The 23,998-nt window shown below is 43.2% G+C and overlaps 1 protein-coding gene across 1 annotated transcript in view; it reads right to left on the bottom strand.

Annotated features, from left to right (window-relative positions):
- NFATC3 (nuclear factor of activated T cells 3) overlaps nucleotides 1-23,998 on the bottom strand; it is a 934,632-nt gene that overhangs the window by 384,921 nt on the left and 525,713 nt on the right. The window contains exon 5 of the mRNA XM_078669777.1: nucleotides 6,925-7,097. Coding sequence (XP_078525903.1) covers nucleotides 6,925-7,097 — 173 coding nt within the window. The remainder of the gene's footprint in view (nucleotides 1-6,924; nucleotides 7,098-23,998) is intronic.

Genomic DNA, 23,998 nt, shown 5'->3' with positions numbered 1-23,998 from the left:
GGAGTGGTATGGGCGGAAAGGCATACAAGAGGTGTGTTCTCCACTCAAGACAAAAAGTATTGTCGAGTGAGAGCCACCTTGGAAACTCCAATGTGCAAAACTGCTTTCATTGTGCTTTCTTTTCAGAGGCACCCAGCTCTAACCAAGGCTCCTTTCACAGTTGAAAGAGACCTTGTGCCACCTCAGGATGGAGATGCCACTCGTTAGCTGCTAGGCACCGATGGCCGAGTTTGTCCACATTGGTTTTCGGGGAACCAGCCATGTGTTGAACCACCAGGGACATGCCCTGTTCCAGCCAAGTCCAGAGACATAGGGCCTCTTGTCCACGACCCCACCCTGCACTGTTTGCTGCAGTACCACATGGCAGTAGTATTGCCTGTGAACACTTGAACTAGCCTCTCCTTGAGGAATGGTAAGATTTCAGTTTCAATCGGATCACACAGAGCTCCAACAAGTTGATGTGGAGCCTGTCTTCCGTCGGAGACCAAAGTCCTCTCATCTCCACCTCTCCTAGATCGCCGCCCCATCCCAGAAGCAACAAATCCATCACCACACTGAGTTCTGGGTGGGGAAGAGAGAGGGGTCTGCCCCTGAGCCAGTTGCGGTTTGTCAGCCATCACTGCAGATTGTTGGCAGTGGCCTCCAATATCTGAAAGAGGTAGGTGAGATTTTCCTGATGCGAAGCCCATTGGACCTTCAGGTCCCAATGCAGAGTCCACATGTGCCATCTGGTATGATCCACTAGCGGGATGCAAGAGGCCATGAGGCTCAGCAGCCTGAGTCATTCTCACTGAAATCCAGGATAGAGGCTGAAACATCTGTATCATTGCCGAAATATCCTGGACTTGCCGCTCGGGAGGATAAGTCCGAAACTGCACCATGTCCAGACCTGCTACACAGAAAGGAAGCGTATGTGAGGGAGTCAGGTGTGACTTTGGCACATTGATAGTGAACCCCAACGAATGCAGGAGGTTCGCCGTAGTCTGGAGGTGGGAGACGAATGCTTGGGATGAGCCTGCATTCAACAACCAGTCATCAAGATAGGGGAAGACTACACCCTCTGATCATTGCAGATGGGCTGCGACCACTGCCAACACCTTGGTGAACACCAGAGGGCCACTGGTGAGGCCGAAGGGGAGCACAGTTATCTGAAAGTGCTTGTGGCCAACTGTAAACCACAGGTAGCACCGATGGGCAGGCAGGACAAGAATATGATATAAGGCGTCCTGCAAGTTAAATGCTACCATCCAGTCTCCCAGGTCCAAGGCAAAGCAAGAGAGAGCATCTTGAACTTTTCTTTTTTGAGGAAGTAATTGAGGGCTCCGAGGTCAAGGATAGGACAAAGGCATCCACCCTTTTTGGAACCAGAAAATATCAGGAATAGCAACCACAGCCTATTTCTGGCCTTGGAACCCTCTCTATTGCTCCCTTGGACAAGAAGGTTTTGACTTCCTCGCGAAGTAAGACAAGGTGATCTTCCGTCAGCCGATTGTAAGTTGGAGGAATCGAGGGAAGGGTAGACTTGAAGGGGAGAAAGTAGCCCATTCGGACTATTTGCAAAACCCACCTGTCCGAGGTGATTTCCCACCAGTGGTGGTGGTGATGGCGTATCTTGCCACCAACTGGACGCACATGATCTGGGAGGATTGGACTAGGAAGTTTGGCGGCAGAGGGGTTGTCGCTTGACCTGATTTCTGGCCTCCCTACCCGCGTGGTCGGGCTGAACAGCGCCCACGGCCACGCAGACGTTGCGGAACTTGTGCAGCCCTCTGGCTGGGGTAGTGATGACCTGGTTGGAAGCCCCTTACGCAGCCATGAAAGGAGCAAAAGGTGGATGCAGGTCGGGATGACAATGAGAGGCCCAAGGACTTGGACACCCCCTGAGAGCTTAATGCTGATCAGACTGGTCCAGGCTATTTGCACTGGGACCATCCGATTGCCTTTTACACTGTAAGCTATTGCTGATAGTGTTAACTAAATTTTCTTCAAGAAAACAGCTATTGCTGTGACTAACTCCTGACTGAGACAAGACTCAGACGAGTTTTCCTGGACCACTCTTCATGAGAAGCTCAAATAAAATCTTAATATTAGGTCTAGATTCTCCTTAAAAATCGCACTCTTTTCCAAAGAACTCTTCATGGGTTCTGATAGATTAATCTCTATTAGAATAGAACAGAGATTTAGGGAAATTTCTTTTATGAACATGCTGTAATATTTTCCTGTTTGCTGCTAACTGTTTACTTGATATATCTGTAAACAGATTTAACACATTTTGAACTTGAGTAAAGATTTAACCCAAACAACTGACTCTAAAAAGAAAAATAAAGCTTTTAAACTTCATCTAAACTCTCATTATTGTCTGAACATAATAAGTAGTGTTATTCGATATTGGTTTATGCTCTATTCTAAAATGATGGCAAAGATCCAGTCAATCTGAAGAAGATCAAGGTGCGGAGTTGAAGACTGCTGTTGTGAGATAAAGGGTTGAACTTTATTAAATTACTCACGCACCAGCAGCATGTAACAATAACTCAACATTCTAAACCTGCATCACTTCACTATGCTCTAAAGCTTACATCACAGTTCTATGAATTCATCAGGAGCTGCAAGTGTTCCGCCATTATAAACTCGCACAACACTACATGACTGTCAGACCAATCTCTGATTAAGCCAACACTATGCCGCTTATGTAGTGACCACCCAGGCTGTAACGGTTCAACACCTGAAGACTGTCCATTAGAACACTGTGGGAAGGCCGAAGTCAGGGGCATGGACTCGGGGAATTGAGGGCGGGGAGAAGGGTACAGAGGCAGCAAGTTGACTATGCTGGGCAGGTGGAAATGGTAGTGGACCATGGAGGGCAGAGGAACAAACCAACCATTTAGGACAGGCAAGAGTGGCTGTGGCAATACAACAGACCATTGAGGGCAGAAGAGAGAGACAGTGGCAGTACAGTCGGGCATACAATCAGAACCGATTCAGGCAGGTGATATTTTTAAGCCCAAAATGGCTTTATTTAAGCCATCTGCCGCCTAAAATCCCCAGAAGACCACAGAGGACAGGAAGAATTGGGTAGGGAAGGGCCTCGGACAATAAACGGCAGGAGAGAGGTGGCCAGGGGCTCAAAACTGAGCTTACAGGGCAGGCGTCAGAGGTTGCAGCACACAATGCACCACACACGGCAAAAGGGAGGGAGGTGCAGCACAATGGCAAATAATAGGGAGGGAACAGAGCCATGAACATGGACAATGGAGAGGAGAGGGGAGGAGAAGAGGCAAGGGCAGCAAGTTGGCCAGCCATACCGGACAGACCAGAAGGGTAGTTGCAGGCGAAAGGACCATGAAGAACAGGAGGGAGTGTGCAGGGGTACACCAACAGACCACGAAAGGCAGGAGAGGGAGTATAGGGGACAGCACATGGATGGGCTGGGCACTGGAAGCACAACAAACCATGGAGGGCAACAGGAAGACTATAATGGCATACACACAGACAAGGGAGTGAACGTGGGGGGGGGGGGTCAGGGGCAGCAAGCTGACCACACAGGGCAGGTGGGAGTGGCAGTGGAAGCACATAAGACGAGGCATGTCAAACTGGAAGGTTAGGCAGCAAAACGGCCATGGTGGGGGGCAAGATAGAAGGGGGAGGGCCATGCACAAAAGACCATGGGGGGCTGAAGGCACAGGTGGGGGTTGGACACAGACAAGAGAGCTCAGTGGAAGGGGGCAGGAGCTTTATAACAGACAATGCAGGACAGGCAGGAGGAGCAGTTGCAGCACAACACAGCATGCAGGGCAGAAGAGAGTGGCAGCAAAATGGACCATGGAGGACAGGAGGGAGGGAATAGGGATAAAGAACTCAGATAATGGAAGGCAGAATGGAGGGGGCAGAAACAGGCAGCAGCCATCTGACCATTCTGAGCAGGCAAGAGGGACAGTGGCAGCTCAATAGGACACTCAGAGTAGACAGGAAGAGCAGTGGAAGGTCAATGGAACATGGTGGGCAAAAGGGAGGGAGCAGGGGCTGCAAACAGACATCACAGGGTAGTAGGAAGGCGGGTAAGGGCAGCAAGCTAAGCACGGAAGCTAAGCAGGAAGGCAATGATAGGGCATAGCCTCAGGCAAAAGAGGGTAGGAGGTAGTGGGCAGGGATATCAAGCTAACTAGAGGGCAGTGGCAGCCCCCGGACAATGCATTACAGCACGGAGGGGGCAGGTGCATGGACTCGGACAACAGAGGGCAGGGAGGAGGCGGGTAGGGTAAGCAGGCTAATTGTGCAGGGAAAGCAGGAAGGGCAGTGGCAGAACAACGCCACACAGGGCTAGACGAAGGAGGGGACATGGTATGGACTTGGACAATGGAGGGCATAGAGGAGGGGGAAGCAAGTTTGGACGGGGCAGCACAAAGAACAATGCCAGGCCACACCCTTCGTGCCACCCCCACCCCCCACGTGCATTAGGATGGACATTTTTCTTTACGTTAAAATATGGCCTATAAATTAACTGAAAAAACTAAAGGTTAAAGAAACGTTATAGTTAGGTGAATATGTCAGTGACAACATTAAAGATTTGAACTAAAAAAGAACACAGAAATTTACCAGTTATAGTTAGTAGAGCCAACTACAACATGCGCCTCTGCCATGCACTGCTTATGACCTCACATATGACATCACTCATGACCTGGTCTATGACATCATTTACTGCTCTTCTCTTTTTTGACATATATATATATATATATAAACACACAATTAATTCACCAAGAAGCCTGTTTACCCTATGGTTGACCACCTAACATGTCAATATATATTTCTAAGAACTGAAACTACAATATTACACATTTTGAAAATGTATATATGAGATTACTATGGCTTTTAAATGATACAATTATTTATTAATTGCAAGATATTATATAGTACTAAGATATACATTTAATTATAGTATAAAACGTAATTTTGGCCTTGCACTTATAAGTATACTTATAGTATTGTTACACAAGTCTGTCTTTCCTGTCAAACGTGTGATTTCGACAATGAATGAGTCTGTTGTCAGTTACCAGTGATCATAAAAGGCACAGATTAATTATGCGGCGGTTATGTGAGCAAGCGTGTTATAGACATGAACGAGATAATTGAATAAATATTGTACTTATTAAAACTGAGCTCAGATGTGTCCATTATTGGAGTTACGGGATTTGCGTCTCACACACACACACACACACACACACACACACACTAATTATTTCATTTCTGATTTTGCAGTCATATTATTATAATTTCTACCTATAAGGTCACTTTAACCTTTGGTTTTTCTGCGAATTTCTATGGATTTTTTTATGTAAACTAAACTGTCCACTGCTGTGCGTGGTGCGAGGGTGGGTTCCCAACAAGCCACCACTCACAACCATTACTTTACTTTAACCTCAAAATACATTTCAGGGTTTTTTTAAGTTATTTAAAAATCTTAACCATGATTACATCCATTTAACAGTGTTTTTTCTGTGCACAATACACAGTCACACACACAATGCCTGGGAAGGGGTAAACAATACCAGAGTTACTACTATATTACCATTAATTATATATTTTAAAAGTAAGAAACAAAAGTAATAATGAAAAAACTAAATAAACGTAGGCAAAATAATTCTACGAGTACTTGCCAGGTCAAAATAAAGGTAATCTGAGAGCTCAACAATACATATCTACAATAATTATAAGATCGAAACAATAATATACAAAGTTGATTGACAAGTGGAAATCAAAAACCTTATGCCTTGGGTTAAAGTGGGGTACAAATTAGGTATGAAGTCCATCTTCCTTAGTACAATGGACAGGCCAACCAATCAGATTAATATGTGGGTGTCTACAGCGTACATCACTAAAAAGTAGCTAAACGAATCCATGAGGTTAGCATGGAATATGCATATATATGAAAAAAGGACTCTGAGATAAACTCAGAGGAAAGCCGTAAGTGAGGATTGTCAATTCCAATCAGGAAAAGAACCAGCAGTTGGTTTGGAAGTGGCTATTATATAAGATGTTTCCCAATGGGGAACCATATTATAGATGCCTCTGGAGAAGGTACGACCAACAGTGTTGACAGACTCTGGAGGGGTCATCTAAACCTGAGAACAGGGCAGACTCACTACTAAGGATAGGGTGAAAACCCAACTGAAGGGTTTGAGAGTATGATGCACCACCAAAACTGTAGATAGTTGTGAATGTATTTCCTTCTCAAGAACATTTACAGCAGCTGGCAATTGCTAAATAGCATTGAAATTACTCAGCACTGAAAATGCACTGATTACTTTTTTTTTAACAGGGGATAATCACATCATGCTTCCAACAACAGCTAGATGAAATTATTGCAAATCACTAAGAATCGGCACACTGGATCAACCAATAAATGTAACTCGTGGCTGGGGGCAAGGATATGAGATTAAACAAATTTAAAAGATCCCAAATGAAGTTTAGTAAGCAGAACGGTCAGAGTCGAAAATAGTTCCAGGACAAATTAAGTGAATTAAAGAAGAGGAAGAAAAATGAGTTTAACCAGTCTGTCTGTGACTAAAAGGGAAATTATGTGACATCAGGTTTTTCTTTTCATGTAAGGAGGCTGCCAGTCACAAATAGGCCGCTACTTACAATGGAGTCAAGAGTTTTAAAGGTTTACGTAGATGAACTGCATTCTTCTACAATGTGAGTTGCATAGTGAATGATTACTACTGCAGATCAAATCAGAATATAAGTAAATTCTAATGCTCTATACAAGTTTGGTGAAGTGGAATTATACTGCGCCATAACTCTATTCATTTCAATGCAGAGCAGTATAAAAGTGCATACTGGCTTTATTTCAGACAAAAGCTGTAGGTACTATAAGTTAATTAAGCAGATTTACAAAAACAGCAAAAAATAATGCACAAAACAACTTACAACATTCAACAGGTATGGAAGCCACCTGCAAAGACAGGACTTTGCCGCTAGGTTGTGGGATGTGTACTCGAAATACAAGACGCACCCGGGTGTTCTTTCTGCCAATATCCGTCTCTCCTTTACGAAGTTCTATGTCAGAATTTCGGAGTTTCAAAATGCCGGCACAATCAATGCTGGAAAACAAGCAATCACTCAGTTACTGAACTCAAATTCGTTAAAATGGCATTAAATAGTCAACAATACTCTAAAAAAAAGTTTATTTCAATAAGAGCTTCAAGTCTGACACAGTTCACATGCATTGCTACAAACACCTTCAATGTCACTATAGTGCAACTTTTAAGGTTTGGCCTAGGAGACAAGTTCAGCTATTTCCATAGAGCCCTGTACTTATTACATAATATAACACATATTATACATAGAAAGGGTTTTTAGTAAGCCTTCTTCAGACCTGTATCTGTCAATCAAATGTTAGATAAGCCCATGGACACATACATACAGTGGACCAATGGGTTATCCCTGTTCAGCTATTACTCTACAGGCTGTGTCAATCATTCTATCAATTAGTTCACAGGCAAGGATTAATTCATCTTGAATGAATGCATTTTGCCACATTACATGTGATCCCACAAGGACAACTAAGTGGTCCCACCTACTCTCACAGCAGTTCCTCATGGTTGTCCTGCCACATGCACAATCATCGTTTCCCTTGGGGCTCCGACAATGTGGGTACAGTGCTAACACTTTCTGTCAATACCATTCATAGATTGATATGGTCGTCCGTCATAGGCACCATCAGTCAGCTGCTTCCCTGTTTGACTCACTGCTGCTAGTTATACTACTTCCCATTCCCTACTTTCTTCCCTATATGACTATGGTTCCATTTTTCCCTTCTCCATTCCCACCACTCAAGCTCCTGATAGCAGTGGGGACACACTTTAAGTCTCCACTTTATAACTGATAGTCAAAGCAGCAGCATGTCCAAGTGCATTTCGTTTTTACTGCAGAAAATGCTGCCAGTGTTCTCCTTCCAGGCATCCCGTCCTCCCATAATCCATTCATTATGTTTCAGAACATACTTCAACACAAAAATGAACCTTATAGTTTCACTTCACCTAGCAGCAAATGACTGACCAGTCCAACAATAAAGGATGAAAAAAAAATAATGTCATGAGAGAACAAAGGACAAGAATATCTAAGGAGAGGCTAGCATGAAAGTCGCACAATAGTGAGATGTGCCCTGAACCATAGCAGGGTTGCACACACTGCATTGCAGACTCTGCTGCATTCATTCTCTCATAATGCATAAACCAGTGCTTTAAAGGGAAATATGGAAATGCAGGTATTTACTATGTAGAGTACCTGTTCGCTCCTGAGAAGTGCAGATATTCTCCCTCTCAAATAAAACAAGCATTGGCATAGCCAATAGGTCTCGCCTTTGGGACCTTATAAGTGCTTAGCCATGCAACACTTGATGTTGTTGCACCAAGGATATTGTACTGGATAACTAAACGCTTATAAGGTGCCAAAGGCGAGACCTATTGGCTATGCCAATGCTGGTTTATTACTGCAATCTTTTACCATGCAAGTCTTTACAACGAGCAAGGACTTCCCTTGGGGGAAAGCGCTGGACTTTAGACAGTTATCAATTACTATTCCAACTCCAGTTGGTACAACAGTAGGGGAAGCATTGGACTTCGAAGTCCAACACCGCTTCCCCTATTGCAAGTTGTTGTAAAGACTCTTCTGGTAAAGGAATGCAGTGGTGAAGACGCCTCGTTGTAAGTAAAGACCACTTTGTAAAGACAGTCCATGGTTTATACTTTGGTGTAAACGCTGTTTTTGGTACCCTGGGGTTGTTATATTGTCTGTTTAAGTGGATAGATGTGTGTTAGTTATATCACTTTCGCTTTCACTTATTAGCTGTTATGGTGTTTATTTTCTGGTATGCCATGCGTACTTTCATGAGGGTTTCCGAATCTAGAATGTAAGCGGGCTGACTGCTTGTGACCTGCCTGGCATACAAATGTGGGCACTGTGCTGCGCTACACATAAACTTTCTACTAAAACTCAGTGGATCTCAGCCTATTTAACTTAACAAACCCTTACTACTCCTTAAAGCTACCCTTACCTAAACACTAAAATCTCTTAACTACTCCTTAACGCTACCAATCCCTGAATCATATAAATCAGTTTTTTTTGCAGTTTTATACATCACAACTCGACCCGAAGGTACTGGATGGAGCGCTTTACATGAGAACCAGCTAAATCACATAAGGATGCATTCATTTTTAGTAGACAGTGGAGCTTAAGTGATCTGCCCAGAATCGCAGAATGTTGAGCCAGTGCTGAGACTCAAGGTTCCCCAGCTCCAAAGTTAGAGGGTCTGACCTTTATGCCACCTGCTCTAGCCTCCCGCCCCCTCCCAACCTCACTTTAAATGCCCCTTTTTACTTTAGCAGTAGGATGTCCCCTCGCTCCTAGTAAGCTAACCTTTGCCCTGTAAGCAACAATATTTTATTCTAGCAGCATCTTTTTTCATTTACATTTTTCAGTATACTGCGCTTTTGACAGACGTTTTTCAGTGTACTTTTTTTACACAATATTTTTACTGCAAACCAAAAAAGAAGAATTCCAAGCGCTCTCAACACATGGGTCTCTCTAGATTTACTGCATACTGAATGACCAGTCACATAACCTTACTTCCCAAATATTGTTCAATGACACAAATCTATATACTTAAAGAAAACTACTCGATTTCTAAGCGGGTTCACTTGTGTGTGTTTTTTTTTCCACCTTGCTCTCGTAGGAGCAAGTGTGAAAAGGGGTGCAAATAATGTTAGCATTTGGTGTAGCTCTTGTTAGTGTGGTTAAGAGACCTTGTTAGTGTGTTCTCAGAACCTGTCCTATTGGAAACAGCTCCTACCCCACACCCAAGCACTTCTCTCTGTGACTTATTTATTTTGGAGTTTATATAGCGCGGGCCAAGTGGCCAGAGCGGTTTACGCTGGTGAAGCAGAGCACAGTAAGTCATGTGCAAGCACAATGTGTGCAGTACAAAATACAGAAACAACCAGGGTGAAATGCAAATGCAGATCATAAAATTATACCTGCACCGCCGGTTGCCTCCATCAGACTGATGAGCAGCAAACAGGGCAAAATGTATCTTTGGTTGCTGAACAACCTTGAGAGAGACGGGTCTCAGGAGACAGTCTTGTTTTCACTGACAGGTGACATCCCAATATAAAGAATAAGAATTCTCCATATTCTGTTTTTACATTTCTTCTTGGGGTAACAAAAAAATCCTCTGATGACTAAAAAACACGTGACAGTGCTGAGAATATAATATCACATTGGAATTTATGGCGGTGAAAAACAGCAAACTTGCAGTGAGGCACTATTTAAAGAAAACAAAGTATTATTGTTTTGGGGGGGATCTCGGGAAGGGAAGGGCAGGAGGAAGATGATGTGTTGTGAGGTGACAGTCCCACTGTTTACCGAGGTTAGGAACTGCAGCAATGCGGTTTGAAACACTATATAGAGATACCGTTTATATTATTATGTTTGGGGGTTCTGGACAAGGTGTGTGGCCAGTGACAGGATGCTGCGCTGTGATGTCCTCTTATTCACAGCACTTAGAAACCATACCAGTGAGGTTGAAGCGCTATGTAAAATAGCTTAATATTGCTGAAGGCTCTCGTATGGTTGACGCGTGAGGTTGAAGCGCTATGTAAAATAGGTTAATATTGCTGATGGCTCTCGTATGGTTGACGCGTGGGCACCGCAAGGAGGATTCTCTGGAATGTGCTATTTTTTTACAGCGGTTAGAAACCAGAGAAGTGCGGTTGAAGCGCAACATAAAAACAGGATGTCGTTCTCATTGCTGAGAGGAGGCTGGCTGAGAGCTGACTGGGTGAATTGAGCGGTTCCCAGGTCTTGGGCTGCCGCTGCCTCTCCCGCGAGCTCCAAGCTAGCGCTGCGCGTTCAGTTCTGGGTGCACAGTGAGGCTTGTGCAAGGAAGGGAAATTAGAGTTTCTCTCTGGAGCCACGACGAACTCGAGAAGCGCGGTGGAGGTTGTATGAGTTTAACAGAGAAAAAAGTATTCACGTGGCACAGAGTTCAGCGGAAAGGGGGTGCAGCAGGCTGTGGCGGTGCTGTCTGACAATGGGGGTGCAGGAATGGAAAAGAGAGAACTGGGAATCAGAGCATACTTCGCCTGCACTGGTCTTAGAGTCCCTGTCAGTTTTTAGAAAAGGTGAAAACAACGGGCTGGAAGCACAATTCCCTATACTTCCATTAATTTAGAAGCCGATTCAAAGGAACCTAGCATTCATCAACCTACAAACCCATGATAGCCCGGCACACTTTAAACACAAATTATAGTAAATTACACAGTTCAAAAAGAAGAATCTGGTTCCATAGGCAAGTCGATGTTCGTTTTCAATCAATTCTTTATTTTTCAAGCAACACTTTTGAAACCGCCAACGCGTTTCGTCCCATCCAGGGACTTCTTCAGGGCTTGAGACAATAAGTATAGTTGTGAATCTTCAAAAATGAGTAATCTTTCGTGTGTTACAAATGTTGATTCTTTAAAATTTAGTTTTTATGCACCTCCTTATGTATTCAAGGTAATTTTTCTCAGGTGACAAGACTTAATTACGGGTAATGTCCCGGATATTCTGGTACGAATCCCACCGGAAAGGTCCTCGATCACGTCTGCCTCACATAGTCGCCAAGGTGATTGTAAACGAACATCAACTTGCCTATGGAACCAGATTCTTCTTTTTGAACTGTGTAATTTACTATAATTTGTGTTTAAAGAGTGCCGGGCTATCATGGGTTTGTAGGGTGCAGGAATGAGGCCGATAATCATTTACCTTCTAGTCCATACCTATTAAGCAATCCATTATTTCAGGGCCACCTTGTATTGGCCACAGTTTGAAAATGGTGTTTTTAATTTAAAGTGTTGGATTTGTTGGAAACCCTTTGATTAATAACGGCGCCCACTTCACGTAGAATTAGCACAGTGAAAGCGATCCGAAGCGCTGGCAAATCATGTCCAAGAATATGATCAGACCTTCTGATTATATTCTTGGAAAAGCTTTGCTTGCATCTCTGTTTGTCATGCTGTTAAAAGTAAGCAAAGGTGTGCCCGTCCTCCGCCACTCTACAGGTGGCACACACCCTACCACTGCCCCTTGCTCCTTTGTCTCTATATGCAATCGGTCTGCCTCAGTCCCTTGCGGGAGCTAGCAAGGGCACCATCGGTTTGAAAGTTAATTACAAACAGATGTTGCCGAAGCTCGCTCCAGCAAGGGAATCTCCAAACATGCACGCGTTGCCATTGAAAGCAATGCAAAGCGTGCACGTTTTTGGCAGAAAAGCAAATGGATTCCTAAAGGTCTCATCCTATGCAGCGCATAGGATGAGAGCGGGGAGCCGGCAGGGACCGTGGGGGGATTGGGGACCCCCCCCACGGTCCCCAACAAAGAGGGCCAGCCCCTGGGGATGGGGTCCCCGGGGCTAGAAGTGGCCTGGGAGGGGGGCCATGCGGCCCCCCTCCCCCATAAAAAAAAATAATAAATTTAAAACTGTCCCAGGGGATGGGATCCCCGGGGCCATAAGAGGCCACAGGAGGAGGGCAAGGCAGCCTCCCTCCAAAAGATATTTTTTTTTTAAAAAGGCCATGCCCCGGGGGGATGGGGTCCCCGGAGCCAAAAAAGGCCTCGGGAGGGGGGCCACGCGGCCTCCTTTCCAAATTTTTTTTAAAAATGTAAAAATTTGGGGGCAGGCCCTGGGGGATGGGGTCCCCAGGGCCAAAAGAAATAGAAGGGGGGCTACACAGCCCCTCTTCTTAAAAGTAAATTTTTTAAAAAATGGGATCGGGGATGAGGCCACGCCCCCTCATTGCACCTCTCTGCGAACGCACCCCCTGGCGCTTTTGCAGAGGGGGGAACTAATTCTCCTTGTATTCTGGGGGTTCCTGGGGGCCAACTAGCCCACCTGGAACCTCCAGTATGCACCAGGGGGCTGCGTTGCAGAGAGGTGTAATGAGGCCACCCCCCTCTTTACACCTCTCTGCAACGCAGCCCCCTGGCGCATACTGGAAGTTCCTGGTGGGCTAGTTGGCCCCCAGGGACCCCCAGTTATGCAATGGGACTTAATCCCACAACTTTGCACAGTGGTGAAGGTAGGGGGCGGTGCTTGAGGGGATATGTGTGCAAACATGCCCTGTGGCGTGTTTTAAGTTGGGGAATTAATTCCTCTTGAAACCAGAGGTCCCCTAGGGACCAACTAGCCCACCAGGTACCTCCAGTAAGCGCCATGGAGATGCGTTGCAGAGTGTTGTAAAAAGGGGGCGTGGCCTCTGAACACCTCTCTGCAATGCAGCTCCCTGTTGCATACTGGAGGTTACCCAACGTAAAACGCGCCACAGGGCGTGTTTGCACACATGTCACCTCAGGCCCCTCCCCCTTCCTTCACTAATGAGCAAAATGTTCCTCTAAAATCAGCCGAACTACGAATTCCGATTTACTCACCTGTTATCAGGAGTGATCTCAGTGCTGCATCTTTCAGCCCACTACTGATCCTGAAAAGAAATTCTTACCATACTTACAGTAACTTGAATTTCCTTCCATAGGCTAACATTGACTGGTATATAAAATATATATAAATAAAAAAATATATAAAATAAAAAAAATATATTACAATTTCAATATTTTTAAAAACATTTGTTTTCAATTTATATTAAAAATATGTAATGTAATTTAAAAAATAAAATATCTAAATATAAATTCTTTAAAACAATGTAGTAAATCAGTATAAAAAATATAATTAATACATTTAAAAATTATCATTTACAAAACCTTAGAAATTCACTGAAAAAACCATAGGTTTCAGCCACGTTATAGTTAGGAATTAGCATTTAAAAAAACCTTAGGAATTCACTGAAAAAACCATAGGTTTCAGCCACGTTATAGTTAGGAATTAGCATTTAAAAAACCTTAGGAATTCACTGAAAAAACCTTATGTTTCACACATGTTATAGTTAGATGGACATTTCACTCATACAAAGCCATTGAAATTCCCCCAATATAGTTAGTTCAGCTCACTATAACTCGCGCGCCCGCAAAGCACTGCTGATGACGTCACATATTACATCACTCATGACATGGTCAGTGAGATCACTCATGACATCACTGATGACACACACATCCATATATATATACTATCATTTTTACAAAAAAAACAACCATTTAGACATTTATTTACCCATTTATTCTTCCATCGACCTTTAGATATACATATATAAAAAATATTTATTTTTCAGAAAGACACATTCACTGGATGATGTCATCAGTGATGTCATTTGAGATGTATCAGTGAGTGAAATGTCCAGATAGCTATAACATGTGTGAAACCTGTGTTTTTCAGTGAATATACACACACACACATACATACATATACATATACATATATATATATCAAAACAAAACCATTTCAGGCATAGAGACGCATAAATTATGCAAAAAAGAAGGAGAGAACTCTGGGTAGTTCTCAGTTTAGGTGGAAAGCAGCTCCTGTTAGAGTACTCTCAACACCAGCGACACTCTAGATCTGCTCACCTCAAATGTCTGTTTTTCTATCAAAGTTTTTAAGCATAGGATTAGCACAGTGCTATGCACGCCGCGATAGAAAATGACAAAGTCTTTTGTCATCTATATATATATACACACACATAAAAAGATTTTTTTTTTTTTGCAGCACTGGACCTGGTGTTTACATAATCTTTGGGTGACTCACCTATCCTTTTGGATTTTGTGAGCATTCTTTTACATGGTTTTAATCTTGTCTCACGATACACGATTAATGAGTATTTCTCACTTATACTTTTCTATGGTTTCGAGTTTTTCTTGAGATCGTCTTGCTTGTTTTTTGTATCACCTCTACCTTTAAATAAACAGCACCTTTTAATTCTTTTTACACTGGTGTTATTCTACTTTGATTCTTTTTCTTTTCTCCCTCCTTTCGTTGTGTTAATTTTTTGTTCTTTTCGGTGGTTTTTTTTTTATCTCCACAGTCTACAGTTGTAACATGTAAGATGTGAAATATACATGAAGTCTTTGTTAAAGTACTAAACGCTTGCTCAATGTTGTATGCCATTACAGTCCTGAAGAAGCCCATGTTTGGGTGAAACGCGTTGGCTGGTTTCAACATCTGCATGCTCTGAACAGCAGAAAATAAAAAGACGAATAACTGCACTTGATTCTATCGTCTTGTTGAATGTTTTACACATTGTTTTGCTTTGTATATGTTGCCTTTCATTCAACTACCCTGTGACATTTTTTTTGTGGTCTATTAGCAGCAGGCCACTTGAGGTGGGCAATATACTTCATCATATCTGTGACTATTCCTGGTAGTGCAGTCATCTAGGACCCAGCTGCTTGATACTATATAGAATCAATTATTCAGAAGACTTCACTTCAACAGGTGCTACATACAATGAAAAAGAAGCAGTGCAGTGCTCAAGTGAGTGAAATGTGCCGAAGGAAAGTTGACTAATATAAGTGAATAAAAACAAGAAGTTTACTTTGATTGATATCTAACTATCAGTCATTCAAGAAAACTAGAGGGGAGGCTTTTTTCTTCTTCCTCTTGTGCAAAGCTGATCAACGTTAGGAGTGTTTCAGTACAGAAACAGGGAAGATTGCATCTTGAATTATGGCAGCCTGAGCTGAAATCTAATAGACTTAAAGTGGGTAACCTTGTCAAACACAAGCAATATGACTAAGTCAACGGACAGGGGCTACAAAATACCATTTGGCACACTTATTACTCAAATATACAAGCATATAGATAACAGATATGTATACCTCTTGTTTTTTATTTTCAGAGACACAACCGGCATAGCAGGGCGGTTATCAGCAACCGTGCAGGAAACTAGAGACAAGAGGCCATGCTACGCACTGAGAGAGCTTAGGTACGAAACAACGCAGTCTGACCACTGAATATGGTGACTAGATCATCAAGCACAATTCCTCAGTTTTATTTTTAAACTCTACCAGGACAGCCTGTAAATTAGTAACACTGACCTCAATGGCCAATGAAACATGACAATATAGTAAGAGCTAAAAAACACAAAGCAAAGCTGAGAAAAGTCTAGTCACACTTCATCATCCTCTTACCTTACACACAGGACAACCCTGTCAGCCACATCAGTACATCTTCCTCATCCCATGTACACAGGACTAATGTCAAGAAAACGGCAATCATTCGAAAAAGAGAAAATTACAGCTTCACTCTCGTCCACAAGCAACACACATGCCTAGAAGGACAGCCCACTGACACATTCTCACACACTCTAATATCCCGCTACTCCACCAATCCCATGAACACACAGTCATACAGGCTAGCCAATCCAGCATTACCAAGCACCAAATGAAATAAAGCACCTGAATAAGAATACAGAACCACAGCCTCTAGATGATGCACAAACATCAGACAGAACGATTCCTACACATGACAGCCTCTAGTACCTGCAAACTTAGACATCTGACAAGATAAACTATAAAAATTGCACTGTAGCCCAGGACTCATTCCTAATAACCATCAACGTCATAATACCCAATGGAAAGGCGGCATTGCAGTGAAGCGCCCACATTCTATACCCAACACTTACGCCCTCAGAAACCAAGAACAGAAGTCTGTTGGAAATTCTCATCCATACGCAATGATGATTGATTTGGGTATAGTCAAGCAAAAACACAAACAAAACAATTACCAATGTACTCTGCTTCACCTACTATTTGTACACACCAACGAGCCCCAGAACCTACGTTCGCAACACCAGAAACCAAACTGCAGAAAGATAACTAGTCCCAGAATATTTTACTTCACCAAATTAGCACAGAAGAAACTTGGCCATTACACTTCTTCGGACTCACACATCAGACACCTGGGTACTACACTAATCCATATATGCAAATTTAAGATCGTACTTTGAGAGAGGCTACACATCTTCCCCACATTAACACAACCTACCATCCACATCAACTGCAAAGGTCCAAAGCACCACTCAGAAGCAAAATGAACTCCAATTCTGCAATGAACCAACCAGACTTGCACCTGAATCACAACACAAACAAATTCCCCCAGTGTCAACTTTCCTCCACCTGACCCTCAAAATATGAACATGCAAATCTAAATGCCTCACACAATTATGTAATGCGATAGCTATAAGCCAAATAAACTTAGTATGAAAATACATTCTACACCTAATGTTAGGGGTAGCAAGCGCTATATAAACGCAAACCTTTTTCTCTCTTCTATTCCTCTACTATACATTTGAATCCAAATAACTGACTAACATATCCACCACTCAAATTACTTTCATATTTCACTATACTAATTCACCACTAATCATTTATGGATTCCAGAGTAGCGTGCTACTCGCAGAAAAAGCATTTTGACACCTCGTCAGGGGTAGTGGGTGCTATATAAATGCAATTACAATACAATAAGCCCAGGCTAAGATGTAGAATTACTTTGTATATTTTTAAAGTACATACTCTAAATTCTTAATGAACCATCAGACTGATCAAACAGTACTCGTCTAGCAGTAACTATGCTTGACTTTTAAATAGGCGCCATAGCAGCATCACCATTTCTCCCACACATTGTAAATGAGCAACAGGATCCCATAGAGAGCACAAGATCGCTGACCCATTGTAAAACCATCAATGAAAAGAAAAGCTTATTTCTTCACATACATACTCATTCCTTACAGATTTCTCCCAATTTAGTATGCAGAGATCGTCTTTTTTAGGTGATGGTCACCAAAGCAAAATATGGAACTACTGGCACCCCGTTTCTACGTCTGCAGCCATGGTCTCACTTCTAGTAGTCCTTCTCTGGCTGCTACCACCCACCTGGCAAATGGACACTCTCCATCTCCACATGACCTAACTGAAGGCACACTGTTTATCATGCATGCCTCTTTCCAACAAGAGTTCACTGGTAGCTACCACCACTTATTGTACTCTGTAATTCTGCAGTCAGTTCCTCCTCGCCTTACTGTCAGCACTCGCCAGTCTCCCAGAACCACATGCATCTTCACCTGAATCCTACCCCAGTGCGGAAGGAATGGTCTTACCAAGCTGTGCCCTAGTAGCCTCACAGTTTAAGAGGGAACAAGCATTGTGTACCTTTTCCTCAGCACAGTCAGTGGAACCGAACTGAGGTTACACTTCTTTTACAGCATGTGGCAGCACACACTGCTAGAACGGGACCCCCAAAGACCCTGCAGGTTGCACCAAGTCACGAAGGCAAAACATATAGCTCACCATCAAACTATGTTAATGACAAATAGCTACGTGTATTAAGACATACTGAGCGCTCATTTCGAGGTCAATAACTGACCTGGATTCATACAGCATTACAGTCACAAATGTGAACAGACAACAAATGCTGCAGCTATCAAAATAAGTTCAACAGTGAGTATATTTGACAGAAAAAGGACAGCATGAACTAGACTGCATCAGTCCTTGACTGCGCTCCTCCATAGCAGTTTTGTTATAACTCATTTGCAGTTCCACAATACTTGATCATTTAGTAGACTTCTCTACCTATCCTCCTGCTCAGCAGAGTATGAAGCATTGCCAGTCATTGTGAAATGAAACTTTGAAAATGATATGGATAGTTAGTAAATATTTTGTACAAACAATTGTGTGCAAAAGATTAGATACATCTCGAAGAATTCTCATGAATCCACTAATCATCCCTATGCACAATTTAAAAGATAATGACCAAAATAAGAGCATTAGATACTAAAAAATATCGACATGCCTTATCCTCAATCAAATTCATACAGTTGAACTCTGACTACCCTAGATGATAAATCTGTTTAGGTGTTTAAAGGGTCCCAGCGGTCCATAAGACTATATTACTGTCGAATCTTCAGAAGTCATAGATTCATATTAAAGTGATTGTTTAACTTGGTGTGTAACTCTGCTTCCTCTGCCTATAAAGGCCGTGAGGTACATGCATCTGAGATATAACAAGCACAGCTTATTCTATCGTTTGGTTTATTACACCATGTGCGATTACTTGACTGCTCTGTCAAGGAACTCTGTGTATAGAACACTCCCAAGTCATTTAGAATCCTGCAGTTTTGGTAGATACCCGGACAGATGCAAGGTAACCTGGCATGTACCATCTCTGACTCAATAAATAAAATTCTTCTTTACTGAACTATCTTGTCGTGTACTCACTACTTATGGCGACGAGCACCCCTACAGAGGCACCTTGGATCTTTCATGGTGAAAGAGAAAGGGTTTATTTATGGACCTGCATTGTCTGCTCTTCACTGGAAGCATATTTATTTCCTAGCTCAGGGCTAGAAGTATGATTTCTACATTTCACTTTGTTTTGGATTATTCCGGTGGCCTGCTACTAGCTGTGAACTACAATTATGCAGCGCTTTCTTTCACTTACCGGCTGGGCCTCGCAGTCATATGAGCACATGATTCTCTACAGCCTTCTCCATTCCTCTGATGTTCGTTGTCTGCATGTGCCACCTTGAGCCTCACTCTCCAACAGGAGCAGCCTGTCGTCCTGCGCTCCGTATCACCTCTAGTTGCGGGCCTCTCTAATATGCTAAAATAGCATCTCTTTCTACGGATCTTAGTGGTATGTTGGCAATCAATCAGTAGATTTGTAGAGCGCTACTTGTCACCCATGGTGGTATCCAGGTTCTGGCAGAGTCCAGTTGATTAGCCGAATAAAGAGGTCTTCAGGGACTTTCCGAACTCTGGAAGAGAATGGGAAGTCCGTAGATTAAAGGGTTGCTCGTTCCATGTCTTCGCTGCTAGGAAGGAGAAGGAGCGACCCCCGCAACTGCTATATCAGATACGGATGGTGAGGGTTAGAGAGAGGGATGCGGAGCAGAGGCGTCTGGTGAGCTGTTGAAATTCAGGCAGTGGTTCAAGTATGTGGAACCGCAGTTGTGTAGGGCCTTGTATGCATGGTTCAGGAGCTTGAACTGGCATCTTTTCTGTACAGGAAGCCAGCGGAGGTCTGTGTGGTACGGGGTGATGTGGGTTTGTCTAGGGAGATTCAGGACGAGTCTGGATGCAGTGTTGTGAAGGGTCTGTAGTCATCGGAGGCGAGCTGAAATCCCTGTGTAGCGAGCGCTGCTGAGGTCCAGTTGGCTGGAGATTAGGTTCTGGGTGATATTTTGTCTTGAGCTTTGGAGTAGCCATCTGAATATTTTCCAAAGCATGCAGAGAAAGAAGAAGCAGGTAGAAGAAATGGAGATGACCTGAGTCGTCTTGGTTAGCATGTTTTCCAGAATGATATCTAGGTTTCTAGCATGGTCCCTGGGCCTAGAAGTAGGTCCGATTTCTGAGGATCAGCAGTATGCGTCCCATGGGGAACTTTTGTTTCTGAAAATAAGTCCCTCTGTTTCGTCCGTGTTGAGCTTCAAGCCTTCATCCAACTGGTGACATCTGTCATGCAGTTGTGGAAGTTAGTCTTGGTGGTGTCTTTGGAGAGTATGAGTTGTGTGTTGTGGGTGTAAGATATGATGTTGACTCTGTGGGTTTTGGAGATGCTGGCAAGTGGTGTCATAAATTTTGAAGAAGGTGGGGCTGAGCGAGGATCCTTGGGGTACTCCACAGATTATTTCCTTGGGTTCGGAGGTGAAGGTGGACTTTTGAGTTCTTCCGATGAGGAAAGAGGTGATCCCTCTGACAGCGGCTCCTTGGATGCCTATGTTGTGCAGTCTTGTGAGGAGTGACTGTATCAAAGGCTGCTGAGAGGTTTAGGCGGATCAGAGCAGCAGTCTGTCCTCGGTCGAGTATCTTAATGTCCAACATCCGAATGTCGTTGGTTACCATGATGAGGGCTGTTGTGGTGCTGTGGTTACTGCGGAATCGAGATGGGGAGGAGTAGAGTAGGAGGTTCCACTCTAGATATGAGGAGAGTTGTTGGTTGAGGGCTTTTTTAATACTTTTTTAATACTTTGGCTGCGTGCCGGAGGAGGTATATTGTTCGGTAGTTGAGTTAGCTGGGTCTGTTGGTGGTTGCTTTAGTGGGGCGTTGACCTCTGTATGTTTACAGTCCTCGAGGAAGGTGGCTGTGGCATTTAATGTGTTGAACAAGGTGGTGTGTACGTGGCTGATTCTGGATTCACCCAGGTTGAAGATGTGGAAAGGGCATGGGTCATTTTGTGCCTGAGTGGACAGAGTTCACGATGGAGGAGGTGTCCTGTTTGGCAAGCTGTCTCCGTGTCTGTGGTGGTAGATGGGTCATTGTACTGCTTGAAGAAGTCCATGGCCTTGGGCTGGGGTTTGAGGTTTCTGTAGATGTTGGGGCTCTTGTAGAAGAGGTTTACAAGGCTGTCTCATAGTTCTTGTTAGGTGGTAATGTTTATTGCAGCTGAGGGGTTGGAGAATTCCTTGACACTGTTGAAGAGTTATTTGCTATTATGAGAGCTTGGTTTGTTGTGTGAGGCTCTTAACTGTCTGTGGCAGAGTGAGGGCTGTCTTGTCAGTCATATACTTGCTGGTGTGACATCTCCTTTTCAGTTGTTTACAGTGTCATTTAGCACTTCTGAGGTATTCAGTGTACTAGCTAGCCTGCTTGGTAAACCTTCTGTGGGTGTTGTTGCCAATGGGAGCAATGCGGTCGGCACAAATAGTGACCCAAAATGACAGGTTAGCTAAAGTGCAAAGAATTAGAGCCGCTCGAGAAGATCAATTTCGCCTTCTTTAAGACCGTAGTCCTCTTCTGCTTCAGGAGACCAAAGAGATCCATCCTTCGTTTAAAGTACACATCCCCATTCCAACCACAGGGGTATTTGTATTAATTTCATCCATGCATTCAGGGTGGGGCTGGGACAGAAAAAAAGAGGCCTCAATTAGTGAATCAGATAGCTGAAATGTGGTGCATGTTTGCTACCTGGGGAGTATTTTTTAACTTATAAAGACACTCTGTATAAGTGTGAGCAAGGTATGGAATATTAAATGGATTTGAGCTTGCTGCAGTCAATATTTATTTTAATGCAGGGAAATCAACAGTAAAAACTGGCCTATGAGACCATAAAACAGGCCACAAAACCAGCCCACACACAGACTTTTGAAACCGCCTGACTGACCCTGCCTCCATTTTGTATTTTATTTTTTGTCATGTATAAATATCTTTTTTTTGCATTACTATTGTGTTGCTCAAAGATGTGTTTTCTATACTTCAGAAGGGAAATGTTACCCTCTGATTTTGCATTTTTATTCACAAAACTGTTTAATTTTATATAATAGTTTTTCTGGCAATTGAGCTTTTATAAGTGTGGAGGTGTTTGATGAGCTGATAATTCTGTCAAGGAGCACTGTATATAGAACACTCCTATCTGATTATCAATCCTGTTAAGTCTGAAGAGATCTGGTCAGCTAAGCGCTAGCCTGGCATGGACTATATTTACTGTACAGCCTTGTCTCAAATACAAACACTTCTTTTATGTACTGATTCTCAGTGTCTTCACTACTTCAGATCTTCATCACGGTAATCACCATATAACATGCAGACATTTTATGGGGTCCAATGATTAGGTGGTATCCAAAGAACTACAGATCTTCAAGATAATACATTAGAAGTAACATTGCATGCCATTTCTAGCATGGAAACTACACAATTGGCTCTTCTTATGAATGTGTGGTGTCACGATGCTGTAACTATAAAACAGTGCAAAGGTATGGTCTTCTGGAAGAAACACTTTCTCCCAGAAAGTGGGGGAGAGAGGAGTAATAGTATGATCTCGCTCCAACTAGATACCCAGTGATTCTTGCACACCCTTAACAAATAGGTCTTAATTTACCTCCAAACTGTGGCATCCTACCTGAAAAAGAAACATTCTCACTCAGCTGAACAAGTTGCTCACCTTCCAAAACTTCCTGCTGGATACTCTAACCACATATTCCCAACCCTGCAAATTATCCCCAGGTGCCAGACTGGATCCAGATACTTTCAGAGCAGTTCAGATGTCTGCTGCTTTCTAGGATGTCTGCATACTCAGAGCACGTCAGTGGATTATGACCAGTGGGCATATCTCTAGCTTTGGAATCTCAAAGGAAAAAGGGTCCAGTTTGCAGAACAAGAAAGTTGGATCGGTCGGTGAGGGATCTGCGTTTAAAGTATCAACTAGAAAGATCTTTACCGAAGGCAAGTAAGAAAACAAGTTACTTACCTGTAACTTTGGTTCTCCAGAATTGGTAACTTTCATAGATTCCCATTGCTTGTATCATTCCCCGTTGTCGAGATGGGAGTCCCCGGTATATACAAAATAGCCATAGAAATAGGTACAAAAAAAGCATCAGGCCTAGGCCTCATCTAGTTTTGTAGCATATCCACCTTCTTTTGTAAAAGAGACCAAATAAAATGAACAGCCAATCAGAACAGCCTCACCCCATAGAACCTTCCTGAGAGAGCCTCAGATTTTCGTAGCCGTTGTGTAGAAGTATAAAAGAAGGTGTTGAAAGCTGAACTTTCCCAGGGGAGGAGGGTGGGTGCATGGCAATCTATGAAAGTTACCAATACTGGAGAACCAAAGTTACAGGTAAGTAACTGGTTTTCTTACTCCAGTATTGGAACTTTTATAGATTCCCATTGCTTGTATCGGAATAGCTAGCATTCAGACCCCACTTTTTGTGAAACATTACAGAGTTATAAAACATTGCAAGATGCATCAGGTTCAGTACAGAAATAAAACCCCCACAGTCAATGGGCGATAGAATAGTAAATAATTAGAGAAGAAACATGAAAAGCATTAGATTTGCAAAATGTGCGAAGAGCAAATAAAAGGAAGGTGGGTTAGAAGGGAAAGCTCACCACTCATTGAAAGAGGTTCCTCAGGACTGCTTGTCCCACTGCAGAGTCACTACGCGTGGGGGAATCCAAGCAGTAATGCCTTGTGAAAGTAAGGGCACTGCTCCATGTCGCTGCTCTGCAAATGTCTTTGATAGGCACTCCGGCAAAGAGAGCAGCTGAAGAAGATGTGGCTCTCGTAGAGTGCGCCCGGACCTGCCC

Source organism: Lissotriton helveticus, chromosome 12, assembly GCF_964261635.1.
Source record: "Lissotriton helveticus chromosome 12, aLisHel1.1, whole genome shotgun sequence".
NCBI lineage: Eukaryota > Metazoa > Chordata > Amphibia > Caudata > Salamandridae > Lissotriton > Lissotriton helveticus.
The sequence above is the reverse complement of the archived record's forward strand: the minus strand, read 5'-3'. Positions and strand labels throughout refer to the sequence as shown.